At 43.7% G+C, this 17640-nt stretch overlaps 1 protein-coding gene across 1 annotated transcript; it reads left to right on the top strand.

The window, feature by feature from the left end:
- The first annotated feature begins 1221 nt into the window (after positions 1-1221).
- Positions 1222-15640, top strand: jph3a (junctophilin 3a). The gene is made up of 5 exons (XM_008406062.2): positions 1222-3049; positions 9393-10173; positions 10850-10974; positions 12172-13370; positions 14175-15640. The coding sequence occupies exons 1-5, from the start codon at positions 2668-2670 to the stop codon at positions 14253-14255; spliced, it is 2568 nt and encodes an 855-aa protein (XP_008404284.2). The 5' UTR covers positions 1222-2667; the 3' UTR covers positions 14256-15640.
- The last annotated feature ends 2000 nt before the right edge of the window (positions 15641-17640 follow it).

The following is a 17640-nucleotide window of genomic DNA, read 5'->3' on the forward strand; positions in this document are numbered from 1 at the left end:
GTTATCTTTATTTTTCACTCTTCGCGGCTCAACAAATCATCCAACTGATCAAAAACAGATTTTTTTTTTCAATAAGGTGGCGAACAGAAAAAGAAAAAGGATCAATGAGTGAAACTACAACGGAGTGTTAAATTAAATGATGAGAATAAAGTCGTAAAATTATGAGAACTCAAAAAAACGAGAAGACGAGTGTAAAGTTATACTTTGGTTTTATAAGTAAGAAGATAATCTTTTAACGCCAGGTTAATGATAATGTATTGATTATTATCAAAATGATAATATTCTAATGCTGATGTATTTGCTACAACTTTATTGGGGTGATTTTACGATTTTATTCTTATAATATGACTTTTTATTACTTCGGCTTTATTCTGGTAATAAAAGTTTATTCTGATACTTTTACCTCTTTATTCTCTAAATATATGATTTTATCTATGGAGAGCCATTTCAGCCAAAATTAAATAAAGAAATGGCTCTCCATAGACTTTATTATGGTCATTTTCTTACTTTATTCTCATAAAGTTTCTTACTTTTTTTCTCACTGTTGCTGCACAGTGGTGCAGTTGGTAGAGCTGTTGCCTTGCAGCAAAGAGGTTCTGGGTTCGATTCCCGGTCTTTCTGCATGGAGTCTCCATGTTCTCCCTGTGCATGGTGGGTTTTCTCCAGGTACTCCGGTTTCCTCCCACAGTCCAAAAACATGACTGTCAGGTTAATTGGTTTCTCCAAATTGTCCCTAGGTGTGTGTGGTTGTGTGTCTCTGTGTTGCCCTGCGACAGACTGGTGACCTGTCCAGGTGACCTGTTCAGGTGACCTGTCCAGGTGACCCCGCCTCTCGCCCTGAACATCAGCTGGAGGCAGCAGCACCTCCTGACCCCACTGAGGGACCAGGGTACACAGAAAATGGACGGATGTTCTCATGTTACTTATATTTTTTCTGGTAATTTTTGGTAGTTGTACGAGAATAATTGAGAATACATTACGAGTATCATAATATTCTAACTTTGTAATTCTCATAACTTTATCCTCATATTATTACGACTTTATTCTGGTAATTTCATTATTTTATTCTCGTAATTTAATTGTTTTTGTAAACCTGGACCTGATTCTCGGTCGTGACCAAACTCCAGTTATCAGGAAAACAGATTGCTGAGTGACCAGATTTGCGGGCTGGGATGAAGAGGAGGAAGAGGAGGAGGAGTGAAATGAGGCTGGATAATTAGGAGAAGCAGCCTGTATCCCCAAAGGAAAAGAGCAGCGAGCTCCGTACATGCAGCTATTTGCACCATCCCTCTGTCTCTATCTCTTTAAGAGCCACCAGGAGGAGTGTGTGTGTCGGTGTGTGTGTCGGTGTGTGTGTGTTGGTGGGGGAGGGGTATCGGCTGGGGTGGAACAGTCCTGTAATGAGCAGATTTTACAGAGCCAGCGACAGAAAGGCCTTCAAACCAGCGGGAGCGAGCTGGGATTTTACAACAACATTCAGGATTTTTGGGAAACACGAGGAAGAGGAGGAGGAAGAGGAGGAGGAAGAGCCGCCGCACCTGCATCCTCATCCTCACCGTCCGAGAGATTTTCACAGGCTGAGTCTGCTTGTGATGGATGAGAGTCTCTGAGGCCACTGTGTTGCTGTGTGTGCGTGTCGGTGAGTTTAATGGCGCTCCCGCATCCCGCATCCCGCATCCCGGCCCCGCATCCGGCTCGGTGCGGCAGGGAGGTGAAGATGCTCTAATGTCGGAGTGAGGTGGCTCGGTTTGAACGCCTATAGGCCTCGCTTGTCTGGAGGAGCAGGAAGGTGGAGGAGGAAGAAGAGGAGGAAGAGGAGGAGGAAGAGGCATGCAGGGAGCCTTCATCTCTCCGCCGAGTCCTGGGTGTTTCCACACCTGATAGTCCGGTAGGCTCGGCTCGGTTCGGGACCAAACCTGGAACATTTCTCATATTTTTCAGCTGCTGCGGTTCGTTTTCAGGCTGAGCAACCTGTTCCCCTCCTCGCCGGTGGGGGCGCCGCACCAAGAATCGCTGAGGGAAACAACCGAAGAAGACGCTGAGCGCAACTTCCTTAACAACGTGAACAAAAAATTGAGTTTCGTCAGATTTTAGCGGTTGAAGGATTTCTCTTTTGTCTTTAGCCTACACCCAGGAGCCATTTCTCTGGCTAGCACTAGGCTAACGCCTTCGTTTTGGTTGTATTTACCCAGAATGCTCCGCGCTATAGTTCACTTCAGGTCTCCGGTCCGCTTGGCATTCACATATGCATTCGAACAGCACCAGAGTTCACTTCAACCGAACCGAGATCTGGGTTTTTAGGCGAACTAGAATTCATTTCAACCGAAGCAAGACCGAAGTTTTTACGGTGGACTAAAGTTAATTTAAACTGAAGTTTTTAGGCGGACCAGCGTTCATAACTGAACCGAGACCAAAGTTTGTAGGCGGACTAGTTTTTTTTTCCTCTCCCCTTTTTTGGTCCACTTAGGCATTCACACCTCCACAAAGTGGACCTTCTACAGCTGGATTAAAGTGGACTAAACACCCTGAAACCGCTTTCACATCGAGAACTCGCCTTCTTGAGGCTCCTGCTGTCTGATCCACACCTCCCTCCAAATTCCCTCTGACTGAAGCAGTCGCTCCAGCTTTTCCTCACGTTCTACGTTTTTGCCTAAACCTGTTTCATGCATGTCCACTGGAGGCAGGTTTGACTTTGATGATGGGGGGTCGTACTGCGGGGGGTGGGAGCAGGGCAAGGCCCACGGCCGGGGGGTTTGCACGGGGCCCCAGGGCCAGGGCGAGTATGCTGGCGCCTGGAGCCACGGCTTCGAAGTGCTGGGCGTCTACACCTGGCCCAGCGGGAACAACTACCAGGGCACCTGGGCGCAGGGCAAGCGGCACGGCGTCGGCGTGGAGAGCAAGGGCCGCTGGGAGTACAGGGGGGAGTGGACCCAGGGCTTCAAGGGTCGCTACGGGCAGCTGGAGAGCACGGCCAGCGGGGCCCGCTACGAGGGGACGTGGAGCAACGGGCTGCAGGACGGCTACGGCACGGAGACATACTCCGACGGAGGTAAGGGTCGCACCTGTGGGGCGGTGTATGGGGTCACAGAGGTTAGAAGAGGCTTCAGTTTCCAGGTTTGACCAATTCCGGTTTCTTATTTTAGGGAAGCGAGAAAATATTAAAGAGGCAGTTTTATGTCAAATTAACTTTTTCAGTTTTAATATTATTCCCTCATTTAAAACATACCTGGAGCGTTGCCTCGATTCTTTCATCCATGTATCACCATGGCAACCATTCCGCTGTGCAAAACGCCTGGGTGGACCTAGCCCCGCCTTCGAGACATGACTCCTCCCCCACTCAGCTCCTTCAGACTAGCCAGCAGCAATTAGCAAACACCTGGTGGAGCTGCAGAGCTCGTTACAGGAGCCACTTCTCAGAGCAACACAGGTAAAAATGTTAACGGTTAATAGAGGAGTCATGTTGGGACGACTTCCTGAAGGACTTTTTAAAGACCCAATTTCAAAGGCGTGAAATTACAAATTCAAATTTTGTTGTAAGTCACATTTGATGTATTCAGCATTTTAATAACAACTGAAGGTGATATAGATACTTGGCTGTGCTGTAAAGTGGCACTATATGCCTGGAATATACAGAATACTGCCCCTTTAACATATTTGTACCAATCAGGGTTTTCAAAGCCAATTCTGGTTTTGACCGACTCCGATTTGTTTTATTAGGACTGAGACCCTTAAGGAGAAAATATTAACATATTTGCAATGAGCCAATAGAAATTTTGCTTTTATGACCAGATATTTTTATTTTTTTTAAAACCAATTTAATAGTTTTTCCAAATTAAAAAAACAAGTGAAGTTGAGATGCACCCATCAGACTCATTCTGGCTGAAACTGGCTTTCCAGTTTTGACCCACTCAAAACTATTATTTTAATCACTTTGAAGCTTGAATATGAAAAATATGAACATATTTTTATCCATCAGGTTTTCTGTTCTGACATCTATCCTCCTTTTTTGGTACAATAAAAAAAAAAAGGATGAAATAAAATTAAGGATTGTGACACAACAAAAACCCCCCGATTCATATGAATTCAGTGCATGTGGAAGTGACCTACATGTTATTTATGTAGCCTGCTGTGGAGATGTGTTACAGCAGCAGCAGAGTAAGCAAGTCGCTCCACTTTCAGAGTGTTGAAGCATTTTTTAACCAGACCAACGTTCTGCCGTAGAAATATACAGAAAACTCCTGAAATTCAGTCCAAACCTTCAGGAATGCGGGTTCTGGTTCTTGCAGGCCAAAATCCAATGTGATGTGATATAATGTGATTTTATGTATTAACTACTCAATAATAAATTAAGCATAAACTACTGTAACTAAATGTTGTAGGAATGGAATCGTAGAGACAAAACTTCAAATGATTTTTGCACGTTTTTCCTGTTTTAAAGGGGCAGTTATGTATTTTCCAGACACATTCTGACATGTTGTAACACAATCAAGTAATAATGTCACATTCAATTCTTATAAAAATGTTTTATATATAAAATATGGCTCAAGAGAAATTTTACACCCAAAATTAAAGCCCTGAAATTGGGTCTCTGTCTCTTTAAAAGCTCCTGTTCTTTCTGAAGCTCCGCCTTCAGGAAGTCGTCACAACATGGCTCCTCCATTAACCCTTTAATAACGTTTTTTTTCCCAGCATCACACGGAGGAGTCGGTTCTCTAATGAGCTAATTGTTGGTGGCTAGTCTGAAGGAGCTGTGCCTGAAAGGCGGAGCTAAGTCCACCCCAGGTGTTTTGTATGGTTGCCATGGAGATTAAAGGATGTCTGAAACATGCATGACAGAATTAAAGCAACGCTCCAGGTAGGTTTTTGATGAGCGAATAACGTTAAAACATGATGCAAAGCTCAAAAAGTTGATTTTACATAATCCTGTCCCTTTAAATGAAAGGAATGCTGATTATTTTGAGCTCCATTGAAGAAAACAGAAAAATATTTTGTTTATTCTCAGAGATAAAAACAGAATCCAGGTCAGTCCTGCTGCTTTTAGCATTTAAAATCAGATTTGGGTGCAGCAAGTTGTACATTAGATCAGTGTTTTTCAACCTTTTTTGAGCGAAGCTACATTATTTTAATTGAAAAAATCTCGAGGCACCACCAACCGAAAATGTAAACAAAGATTCTCTGATATTACATATATAGTAATTCTTATCAAAGTGTCTTGAATAGGAATCAAATAAACACAACAATTTATTTTTATCACATTTTACATTTCTTATTTCAAATTGCACTTAACATGTCCACTTCAAAAAATACACCTGAACAGAAACAACACTGTGGTGTGAAATTTAAAGAAGTTGTAGAAAACGTCAAAGTGTTTTACAAACTAATCCACAAGCATCTTATAGCCGGAATACAGAAAATAATTCTTATTCTGAAAGAAGCAATAATATTTGGGAAACATTTCACTTCATATTCACTGTTACAATATGAAGAGTTGCATGTACAAAATGTCCATATCTGTATATTTTACCCACCTGGTGTGAAACCTGTGCATGTTTGGATGAAACCAGCTGATTTCCTGGCAGAAATTGAAGAAAGACAAAGCTCTTCCTCAACATCTCAGTCTCTCTGGTTTTAATTTTTATAGTAACCAGGCTGGAGAAGCTCACTTCACACAGATACGTTGTGGGAAATGGACTCATGTTCTTTCCAACCCAACTACTGCTGAGCTTCACTGTCTTCCATCACTGTCTTGCTAGATACGATGCTCTCTCCGCTACCTGTAACATTCGTGCATCACTAATTCTCTCGTTTTAATGTAAAATGCTCTGTACCTGCTGCCATCTAGTGGTAAGAACATTACATGATTACGCCGCTGCTACTGCTACAGCAGACACTCGAAGATGGCATAATTTGCTGACAATTCATTTTCAAAAAATCTTTTAAAACCAATTACCATATTTTTCGGACTATAGAGCACACCATACTGGCACCCTCAATTAAAAATAAACAAGACAAAAACAAAAACTGGAAGCTGCTCCCGGTTTTCCATAAGGACCCAGCAGAGGGCAGCAGAGGGCAGCGTCCTAATAAATCTGCTTCATATATTAATTACGCAGCCCTCCGTTTCCAAAGCCGAACCATGGTTTCGTTCACACCGAGCTTAAACGCAGCGGCTCTGTTTCCCTCCTGTAGTGCCAGATCGACAGCCCTCAACTTAAAAGCTGCATGATATGAGTTTGAAAACATTTCTCCGTCATACCTGCTGCTAGCATGTGGTTGTTCTAAATGACAATTAGCACGTTCTTCTTTTGATTTACAATTTTGACTTCTAGTGATTCACTTCCTGCTAGAGAGCCCCCTGGTGGTTGAAGAAAAATACACAGCAAAGCCACAGCGGGCTACAATCCGCATGGTTCAAAGCTTAGAAAAAAAGTAGCAGCTTATAGTCCGGAAAATACGGTACCGTAGGTGAACTTGAATAATTTCCACGGCACACCTGACGATCACTCACGGCACACTAGTGTGCCGCGGAACAGTGGTTGAAAAACACTGCATTAGAGTATAAGTCAATAGATGTGGCCCTAGTTGCCATGACAACAGAACAAAACCAGAAATTTTGGAAAAGATGGCCACTTTGTATTGCAGCTAACATCTTTGTAAGTAGGTTTTACTTTTAAAGTTTAGTCTTTTCTAGTTGATTTAATTCATTCTTGAATTGTGATTGGTTGAGGCCACACACACTCAGCGCAAGGTCCATGAATGGCCCCTGCACCCCACTTTGAAAACCCTTGTTCTAAATAACGAGTTTAAAGTTGTAATATTTCCAGAATAAACTCGTAATTTAATATAATGAAGTAGTAACTCCAACACAAAATCTAAAAACTAAATAAAATGGGTAATGTTGAGCATTTTCCCCTCATTTACATTAAATGCCTAAAAACTAAGCTTTGCTTCTGTTTTGTTTTCTTTTAACATTCAGTAAAACTCTGATAAATATTTGTCTCATGACTTACTAATTCTTTCATTTTCTTTTGGAATCAAAATGTTAACCTCAATTAAACTACATGCAGCACATTTTATGTTTTATTCTGAGAATAAAATCAAAATGGAAACAGCCAAAATCAGAAAGTGAGAAAAAATTACATTGGATATAAAAAGCGTGATCTGTGCTTTAGTTATTCAGTTCGTTGTTTGTTTTTGTACTCGATAGTATGAGAAAACTTCTGAAATTCACCTCTGACTTCTGCTTTTAATGAACGCAGCACAAAAATACGCAAAATTACTTCTTAAAATTGTTAAATAAAATGAGAAAAAAATGCAGAAACGACTATAAAACCAACCAAAAATGCAAAGTACGGTAATGAAAAGACCAAGAAGGAAACAAAATGATGCGATAAGAGATTAAAAATGCAAAAGAAAACGTCTCAGATGATCAGAAAACAATAAAAACAGGATAACATTAGAAACCTTCTGTTTTCATCCCTCCGGTTTAAACGTTTCGCAGCACATTATCGCTCCTGTCCCTGTTGTCTCTGCTGTCCCTGCTGTCTCTCCTGTCCCTGCGATGCAAGGTCGCCATGGTGACGAGGAGACAGCGTGTCACCGGAGACGCCGCTGCTCCCTGATTGGCCCTCTCCTGCGTTTTGTTTCGTTTTTGTCTCCAGACGTCTGGGGGTTGTAATGTAGGCCGGACGGTGCAGAGGCTGCGCCTCGTTAATCTGAATCAGATTGAGATTAAATTGCGCCGGTTTTCATCCCAGCTGCAGGTTAGAAAACAAAACAGCATTTAAAGCAGCGGCACTTAAAAACAAATGTTGTGTTTTCCCGCCTCATATTCCGGTCGACTGAGACGTTGCAGCCATTGTAGATAGAAAATAAAAGAGCAGTAAGTCCCCCCCCCCCCAAAATGTTTCTAGAAAAAGAGGAAATTAGAGTTTGAAAAGTTAAAAATGTCTGCCGAAAAGCTTAATCTGAGAAACTTTCAACAAAAAACAAGGACATTTCTGAGTTCCAGACGTGGAAAATTGGAAACGTTTGAAACTCAGCAAATTTCCAAAAACCAAAAGTTTTATATTTTGAAAAAAAAATTCGGTCTTTTCTAGAAAATTTTTGAGATAAATGAAAAAATTTATCTCCAATATCTTAGAGTTGTTGTCGTTGGCGGAAATTCACCCCTTTTTTTGTTTTTATTATATTTTAAACTGTTTTATCTCAAAAATTAATTTGTTTTTTCTAGAAAGTTTCTGTGTGTTTTGACGGAAATGTGCTCTCCCTTTTCTGTCCCTAATACGCCGCCGTACTTAAACATTACTCTGAGCCAAACCAACGAAACCCTTTGAGCAACCTGTTCCCCTCCTGGCCTGTGGGGGCGCTGCGCCAAGAACCGCTGAAGGAAACGACACGAAAACCTTCCACTACATGAAATGTAAAGAAAGAGTAGAGGTGCCTCAGATTTTAGCGGTCGGAGGATTTCTCTTTTGTCTTTGATAAAAAACCAGGAGCCATTTTTCTGCTACTGCTTGGCTGTTTGGTTGCCGTTTCATTCATTCATTTATAAATGTCAAATTTCCAAACTAAATACTTAATTAGCAAGCAAAATATTTAGCTTATCTGTTGAATCAAGTTTGGTCCAAATTCATTCAAATCAATTCAATTTCAGTGTCATTATTAGGAAACAAAGCAAATTATGAAAATGTTGAAATTTGCAAGAAGTTTTGAGTTCAGAAGGGACAAAAGGAATTATTACAGGGAGTTGATTTAAAAATAACAAACTAAAAGTAAATTACGGAGCAAGAAACATTAAAAAATACAGATTTTTTTTTGCAGACTAAATATTCAAACAGTTAATCAAAAGAATCGCCCAGTCAGCTCTGGTCTCAGTCTTTCTGGCTGATTGGTTAGTTTTATCTCTGAGTCAGGCGCAGCTGAAGTCACAGTTCCTGAAGGAAGAGGCGTCAGACGCTGAAACGGGTCTGAAAAAACCAACTTCATCAGCAGGAGCCGAGTTTAACTGACAGGCTGAGAGCTTAACGCCACTTCCTGTCCTGGAGAATGAAAACAGAAACTCATCTGGAGACGGTCAGAGGGGGGGGAGGAAGGCGAAAACGTTTTTATCTTCTGTCATTTCAGCTTTTATGAATGTTTAACGGCATATTTAGGGTCATTGTAGATAGAACAAAGGTACGTTTCTGACAAAAAAATATGAAACTTTGACATTTATCTCAGAAATAATCAAAGATTTTCTTTCTTTCTACTTTCTTTTTGTTGGTTTCAAAGCCGCGGTTCAGCTCTTGCCTACCAAGATGGCGGTTCAGTCTTGTGGGAACTATGCATTTCATGGTTAATGGAGACATGGTGACGTGTTGAAGTCTGAAACTGACTTGTTCTTGTCTCAGGAACCTATCAGGGCCAGTGGCTGGCCGGGATGCGCCATGGTTACGGCGTCCGGCAGAGCGTCCCGTACGGCATGGCCGCCGTCATCCTCTTCCCTCTGAGGACTTCCATAAACTCCCTCCGCTCCGAGCACAGCCACGGGCCGCCGGCCGCCATGGAGGACGGCGTCGCCACCACGCCCACGGACGGCGTGGTGGCCGGGCTGGCGGGGAGCCCGGTGGGCCGAGGCGGGTTCGCCCTGACGACGTCGAGCGAAGCGGACCGGCAGCGCAAGAGGAAGGGTCGGTTCCGGCAATCCATCCTGAGCGGGCTGAAGCTGCGGCGGTCCGAGTCCAAGAGCTCCCTGGCCAGCCAGCTGAGCAAGCAGAGCTCGTTCTGCAGCGAGGCCGGCATGAGCACGGTCAGCTCCGCCGCCTCCGACATCCACTCCAACGCCAGCGAGAGCGAGCAGGGCGCCCCGGTGGACGCCACAGTCACCGAAATGTACGCCGGGGAGTGGCGCAGCGACCAGCGGGCCGGCTGGGGCGTGAGCCGGCGCTCCGACGGGCTGCACTACGCCGGGGAGTGGGGCGCCAACAAGCGGCACGGCTACGGCTGCACCACGTTCCCCGACGGCACCAAGGAGGAAGGGAAGTACAAGCAGAACGTCCTGGTGAGCGGGAAGCGGAAGAACCTGATCCCACTGAGGGCCAGCAAGATCCGGGAGAAGGTGGACCGGGCGGTGGAGGCCGCCGAGAAGGCCGCCGAGATCGCCAAGCAGAAGGCCGAGATCGCCATGTCACGGTAAGACGGAACCAAATATCCCAGAACCACAGAAACATACATGCCTGGATCAACCAGAACCAGATGCCTCAGGTCTTCTGGTTCTGAATGCAGAGCAGAACCAGAACACGGAGAAGCAGCATTCAGCTTCTATACTCCACAAATCTGGAACCAACTTCCAGAAAACTGCAGAACGGCCGAAACACTGAGCTCCTTTAAATCCAGAGTAAAAACCCAGCTGGTTGGAGTTGCTTTTGAAACGTCATGACAACATTTTACTGCTTTACTGAGAGGCGTCGTCTTTATGACTCTGTATTTCTGTGTAAAGCACTTTGAACTACCTAGTTATAAATGTTTAGCTTGCAAACTAAATATTTAGTTAATGTGCAATTTTGTTTAATTACTGCTCTGGATATGTTCTTTCAGAAAACTGCTTCTTAATTGATTCTATGTTCTTGATTTAATGATTAACCAATTATTAATTTAGTTGACGATTTTAATAATCAGTTCATAGCGATTCATTGTTTCAGCCCTCTTACTGTCTCCTTGTCTTAATCCGCTGGTACGATTGCTGGATAAAATGCGTGTTATAAGAACGTCTGGTCCAAAAAGCTGGCGATAAATAAGAGAGCGTGACCCGGCCCTGGTGGCTCTGGAGGAGCTGACCTCTATTCCTGTGTCTGCCTGTCTGGGTCAGGATGAGCCACGCCCGCGGGAAGGCGGAGGCCGCTGAAAGGGTGGCGCAGAAGGCGATGGAGGAGTGCCGACTGGCCCGGATAACTGCCAAACAGCTCTCGCCCTCCTTCCATATCTACGGCAACGGTGAGAAACCAAACGCAGCTGCACCAGCGCCGGTTCCTTCATGCATCAGAGCCACTGCGGTAACCAGCTGCGTGGGGCTGCATACTCTAAACACCTTAAGGTTATGGAATTAAATTCAAGCAATTTCAGACATTTTGGGTTATAACTCTGACTGCTGGATGTCAGAAAACTGCTGTAAATAGGATCCACAGTGTGTGAACAGCAATGCATGATCAGGAGTCAGTGGAGTTCAAACACAAGCTCAGCTGAGGCGCCGTTTGAGGCAAATTTGAGCCAAGAAGGTAAAGAAGTGAAATTAATAATTTGTTGAATCATATTTTATTTTAATTTCAAATGTATAGTTTTCAACTTGTTCATTTAGTTTGGAGCTACTAAATATTTAGTTCAGGGCTAAATATTTAGTTCAGGGCTAAATATTTAGCTTGCTAAGTAAATGTATAGATCCAAACTAATAATTTGGACTAAATTATTTGCTCTAAATAATACTTAGCAGCTCCAAACTAGATATTTAGTTAGCAAGCTAAATAATAAGCTTTCTAAGTAAATATTTAGCTCAAAACAAACATATTTAGTATCTTCAAACTAAATATTTATTTAGCAAGCAAATTATTTAGGCACAAGCTAAATATTTAGCTAAAAAGCTAAATAATTAGCTTGCTAACTAAATCTTTAGCATGGAGCTACAAATTTAGCTTGCTAAATAAATATATAGTTCCAAACTAAATGCTTAGTAAGCAAACTAAATATTTAGTTTGAATTGTTTCCCTACAAACTACTGACAGCATTTAAGCTAAATGCCGCTTAAGTGCTTCTGTTAGCATTTAAGCTAGCTGAAGCATTGATAGCATTTATGCTAATTTTAGCTTTCACAATATTGCTTGTATAATGAATGGAGTAAATCCATGTTAGTCAACATGTTGGTGCTACCCCACATGCTACTGGCTACATTTTAGCTAACCTTAGCATCGATGCTAATTTCTACTGACACTTCGGCTGGCCTCTTTTAAATTTCTTGAGAAATTTAGCAGTTTGCTGTTGCGATCCTATAAATATCAGTAGCATAAGGTTCATTTTGTTGCAGCTCATCGCCTCTTTGCTTCCCTGCATGCCAGTAGCACTCAAACACCTTCTCTCTGTGGGTTTCGCTGTGGATCTTCGCCAAATTAATTCACCGGTCCCGCTCTCCTGCTCTCCTAGGGCTCGAATGTCAGGCGCTCAAACACCAGGACGCCAAGGACAAAGACCACGAGGTCATCTCCACGGGAACAGACAGTCCGGAGCTGTGCACTCCGGACACCACGCCGCCTGTAACAACACCTGATCTCAGCCCCGTGCTGAGCGTCCCCACCTCGCCCCCTCGCAGCCCGCAGAAGCACGTCCACCGGCCCAGAAACGCCTGCTTCATGCGGCAGAGCGCAGTGGACGATCAGGGCGGGGCTGAAATTCAGGTGTTGGTAGAGGGGCGTGGGGTGGACCTGCCAAGGCCCGGCGCCAACAGTTGGACTGACGCGGAGCGGGGAGGCAGCAGCCGCTCAACCACGCCGTCTCTCCTGGAGGAGCAGGAGACCCAGATCAACGGCCACGAGCAGCAAGCCCCTCTGTCCAATCACAAACCCCGGGAGAAACCCTCATCCAGTCACAAGCCGCGGGACTACCGGGCGTGGGAGCACTCCCTGCCCAACCCGAAGCCGTCCAAGCATGCCAGCTCCAATCACAAGTCGAGGGAGTACTCGTCGTCCAATCACAAGACATGGGATCACTCCTCCACCAATCACAAGGCCTGTGAGCACGCCTCTTCCAACTACAAGCCGCAGGTCCACATCTTATCCAATCACAAGGCCTTCGAACACAACATATCCAATCACAAGACTTCTGAGCATGCTTCTTCCAATCACAAGCCCCAGGACTATATCTCCTCCAATCACCACGCAAAGGACCACGTTTCTTCCAGCGCCAACGCCCGAGAGCATGTCTACTCCAACCACCATCCGAAGCAGCACAACCCCTCCAACCACAAGCTGACGGAGCACGCCGTCATCGACCAGCGGCTGGACGGCCTCGGCGGGGGGTGGGCGGCCGAAAGCACGCTGCGCTGGAGCCCCACCCACTCCCGCCTCACAGAGCAGGACGAGGAGCGGATGAACGACTACACCGTCGACATGAGGCTGCACTGCCCGGAGTCGCCGGCGCCCAAGAACAACCGGCTGCGGTCGCGGGGCCTTCGGCCGGTCAGGGAGGGTTCCACGGACTCTGTGCAGATGCTGGACAACCTGAATGTGGCGCCGGAGCTGGAGGAGTGGCCGCTGCACAGGGACCTCACCCTCTCCCCGCCCCTAAAGTCTCAGCCCATCACTCTGGAGCAGGAAGGAGAGCATCTGGCTCTCAAATCAAACTCAGTGAGTCCGTTTCCCTCAGGTTAACGCCACACCTGCTGGGTTATTATTAACCGCCTGTCAGCTGTTAGATTCGTTCAGCAGCCATTTTCTTAAGATCTACAGTTTTCTGTTGCATCAAGATGGCCGACCTTCTTTCCATAACGGGCTAAATTATCCACTTGTTGAATTAATGTTTTATTAGCTGCATTATCCAGCTGCATTTTAAGGCCATTGAAGAAAGAAAAAAGAAATATATTTCTGCCAAAAATCTAAAATTTTTGATTTCACAACCTCAGAAATTTCAATTTTTTTTCTTGAAAATTTCAAAGATTAATCTCAATATTTGAATTATTTCTCACAAATTTTCAACCTTTTGAACTCATAAACTGCCTTGTTTTCTTTCTTTTTTTTAGAAAATATCAGATGTTTCCTCTAAATAAAAAAACCAAACATGCAGCGTAGATTATAGATAATCTACAATTATCTATAATAATTTCCCTGCAACTTCTAGATTAATTAATTAAGCGGCCATTTTCTTCAGAACTACAGTTTTCTCTCATATCAACATGGCCGACCTTCTTTTCATAGCAAGGGCTAAATTATTCAAATATATGTTTTTAAATATGTTAAATATTTTTAACACATGCTGAACACAAATCAAACATATTTGTCCATTTAATCACAGATTCATCCAACAATTTTTTTGGGGGGAAAAAAACTTAAAACCTTAATTTCTGTTTCTAGAAAACGTAACAATATTTATCCTGTTAAATCCCAGCAACAAGGTGAACTAACCGTTTCTTCTTCTCTTGTTTTGTCTTCTAGGGCTCCAGCTCTATTCTGGTGGTTTTGGTCATTTTACTCAATATTGGAGTAGCCATTCTTTTCATCCACTTCTTTATTTAAACATTATGCAGTTATAATCTTAAGATTTATTGATGACTACGGTATATTATGTCACTAACTGAGACGGACCGGACGCAGCAGAGCCTTTCTATCGTTGGTCTCTCCCCGTTTCGGTTTTCTCCTCCCTGTTTTTTCTAGACGCTTGTTTTGAGCTTGCAAACACAACGAGGAGGAAGACGCTTTTTAACCGGGACCTGCATGGGTGTCCATCGCCGACGGACTCAAGGTGGCGCCGGTCTACACGAGAATATAGCAACCCTTGTTTCCTGGTTACCATGACGACCGTGCTAGCCAAGAGCATGGCTCACTCTCCATCCTTTAACCCCTTCCTCCCCTCTCCAGTCTTATCGGCACTATGCGCTACGTACAAAACTATGCTGCAAGAGTAGATCCATTTTAAAGGGCTCTGTCATCATCTTTTTGTTTTCAGCCGTTGCATGAGGCTGTGTTTCTATCCCTTTAAATCGACTCGGTTCTGCCCTCTCCCCCCACCCCCCCGCATTTCATCCGTCATTCGCGTTTTGATTCCCCGAATCGGACGCAAGCACACGCCTGAATTTACGATAAAGGATAAAAGTGGGTGGGATTTATACTTCCAAACACACACACACACACCGACACACACACACACGCATCAGCACGCAGAGAATAAAGTAACCGAGGAGGTTTCAGCCCCTTTGTACAGCCTGGAGACTGTTATGTTATAACCACTAATTCTAATATATATGTCGATGTGTCATTATTATCCGACTTTGTTACTTTTTGCAGTTTGCAAGACAGAGAGAATGCTGAGTGCCTCGTATTTATTCATTCCCCCCCTGAAATGTTAATTTCTAACCGGACCGTGATTTAAAAAAAAAAACAAACACTAAATGTGGGCGGGGCTTAGAGGAGAGCTCCGCCTCCCGTCTTTATCCTAAAAATGGCATGCACTGTTTGGTCTCTCTCTCTCTCCTCGCCACTCCCCTCCTCTTTTTGGACCAGTCGCGCCGTGTCATTTTCAGACACACTCTGGTCCGGATGAGATTTATATGTATTTATTTTAATTATATATTTATTTATTGACTTCCTTCCAGCATGTTTGTTTAGCCTGCTCAATCTGGTGTCGGTCTGTGAGCTCCTGCCCTCTCGGCGGGGCGGGGCTGGGCGCGGAGGGCGGTGTAAAATAAACGCTAGCTTTTACCTCTCAGCGGGTACCGAGACGTCCCCGAGTTTCTGAATGATACGAAGAACAAACTCTGCTACTGTATGTTTTATACTTCGCACCCGGTGGCATCATCATGTTGTGACATCATTGCATGCCCGAGCATGCTCTTTCTTACTCTTTGGTTTATGAGGTTGTTTCAAAGTCAACGTGGAGAAAATAATATAATGTTTGAAATTAACAGGCTTGGTGTGGTTATTGTTTCAGTCTGGTATACTTCAGCTTCCAACAAGTCCCGGACGAGCCCCCAATTCTGCTACTTACTATACCAATTAAAGCTAATGCTAAAGTGCTACGCTATGCTGGTGCGCACAGCTAGCTAAAAAGTTACTTATACTAATCCTAAAGCATCAGCTCCGCTAACGCGAAAGCACTATACCAGCACAGTATTTAGTGAAAGCTAATGCTAAAGCGCTAACTTCATATAAAATTACATCTGCCCTTGAAAGACAATTTTGACATCATTTCCATGTTCTCGTCCCGGACGAGCCCCCAATTCTGCAACTTACTATACCAATTAAAGCTAATGCTAAAGTGCTACGCTATGCTGGTGCGCACAGCTAGCTAAAAAGTTACTTGTACTAATCCTAAAGCATCAGCTCCGCTAACGCGAAAGCACTATACCAGCGCAGTATTTAGTGAAAGCTAATGCTAAAGCGATAACTTCATATAAAATTACATCTGCCCTTGAAAGACAATTTTGACATCATTTCCATGTTCTCGTCCCGGACGAGCCCCCAATTCTGCAACTTACTATACCAATTAAAGCTAATGCTAAAGTGCTACGCTATGCTGGTGTGCACAGCTAGCTAAAAAGTTACTTGTACTAATCCTAAAGCATCAGCTCCGCTAACGCGAAAGCACTATACCAGTGCAGTATTTAGTGAAAGCTAATGCTAAAGCGCTAACTTCATATAAAATTACATCTGCCCTTGAAAGACAATTTTGACATCATTTCCATGTTCTCGTCCCGGACGAGCCCCCAATTCTGCAACTTACTATACCAATTAAAGCTAATGCTAAAGTGCTACGCTATGCTGGTGCGCACAGCTAGCTAAAAAGTTACTTGTACTAATCCTAAAGCATCAGCTCCGCTAACGCGAAAGCACTATACCAGCGCAGTATTTAGTGAAAGCTAATGCTAAAGCGATAACTTCATATAAAATTACATCTGCCCTTGAAAGACAATTTTGACATCATTTCCATGTTCTCGTCCCGGACGAGCCCCCAATTCTGCTACTTACTATACCAATTAAAGCTAATGCTAAAGTGCTACGCTATGCTGGTGTGCACAGCTAGCTAAAAAGTTACTTGTACTAATCCTAAAGCATCAGCTCCGCTAACGCGAAAGCACTATACCAGTGCAGTATTTAGTGAAAGCTAATGCTAAAGCGCTAACTTCATATAAAATTACATCTTCCCTTGAAAGACAATTTTGACATCATTTCCATGTTCTCGTCCCGGACGAGCCCCCAATTCTGCAACTTACTATACCAATTAAAGCTAATGCTAAAGTGCTACGCTATGCTGGTGCGCACAGCTAGCTAAAAAGTTACTTATACTAATCCTAAAGCATCAGCTCCGCTAACGCGAAAGCACTATACCAGCACAGTATTTAGTGAAAGCTAATGCTAAAGCGCTAACTTCATATAAAATTACATCTGCCCTTGAAAGACAATTTTGACATCATTTCCATGTTCTCGTCCCGGACGAGCCCCCAATTCTGCCACTTACTATACCAATTAAAGCTAATGCTAAAGTGCTACGCTATGCTGGTGCGCACAGCTAGCTAAAAAGTTACTTGTACTAATCCTAAAGCATCAGCTCCGCTAACGCGAAAGCACTATACCAGCACAGTATTTAGTGAAAGCTAATGCTAAAGCGCTAACTTCATATAAAATTACATCTGCCCTTGAAAGACAATTTTGACATCATTTCCATGTTCTCGTCCCGGACGAGCCCCCAATTCTGCTACTTACTATACCAATTAAAGCTAATGCTAAAGTGCTACGCTATGCTGGTGCGCACAGCTAGCTAAAAAGTTACTTGTACTAATCCTAAAGCATCAGCTCCGCTAACGCGAAAGCACTATACCAGCACAGTATTTAGTGAAAGCTAATGCTAAAGAGCTAACTTCATATAAAATTACATCTGCCCTTGAAAGACAATTTTGACATCATT

Source organism: Poecilia reticulata, chromosome 3 (genome assembly GCF_904066995.2).
Source record: "Poecilia reticulata chromosome 3, P_reticulata-male-v2, whole genome shotgun sequence".
In the NCBI taxonomy this organism is placed as follows: Eukaryota; Metazoa; Chordata; class Actinopteri; order Cyprinodontiformes; family Poeciliidae; genus Poecilia; species Poecilia reticulata.

Excerpts from the sequence above, each read along its gene's own strand:
- jph3a (XM_008406062.2), top strand. The coding sequence starts at position 2,668 with ATGTCCACTGGAGGCAGGTTTGACTTTGATGATGGGGGGTCGTACTGC. Across the intron at positions 10,174-10,849 it reads GCCGAGATCGCCATGTCACG|GATGAGCCACGCCCGCGGGA; the intron begins GTAAGACGGAAC and ends TGTCTGGGTCAG. Across the intron at positions 10,975-12,171 it reads CTTCCATATCTACGGCAACG|GGCTCGAATGTCAGGCGCTC; the intron begins GTGAGAAACCAA and ends CTGCTCTCCTAG.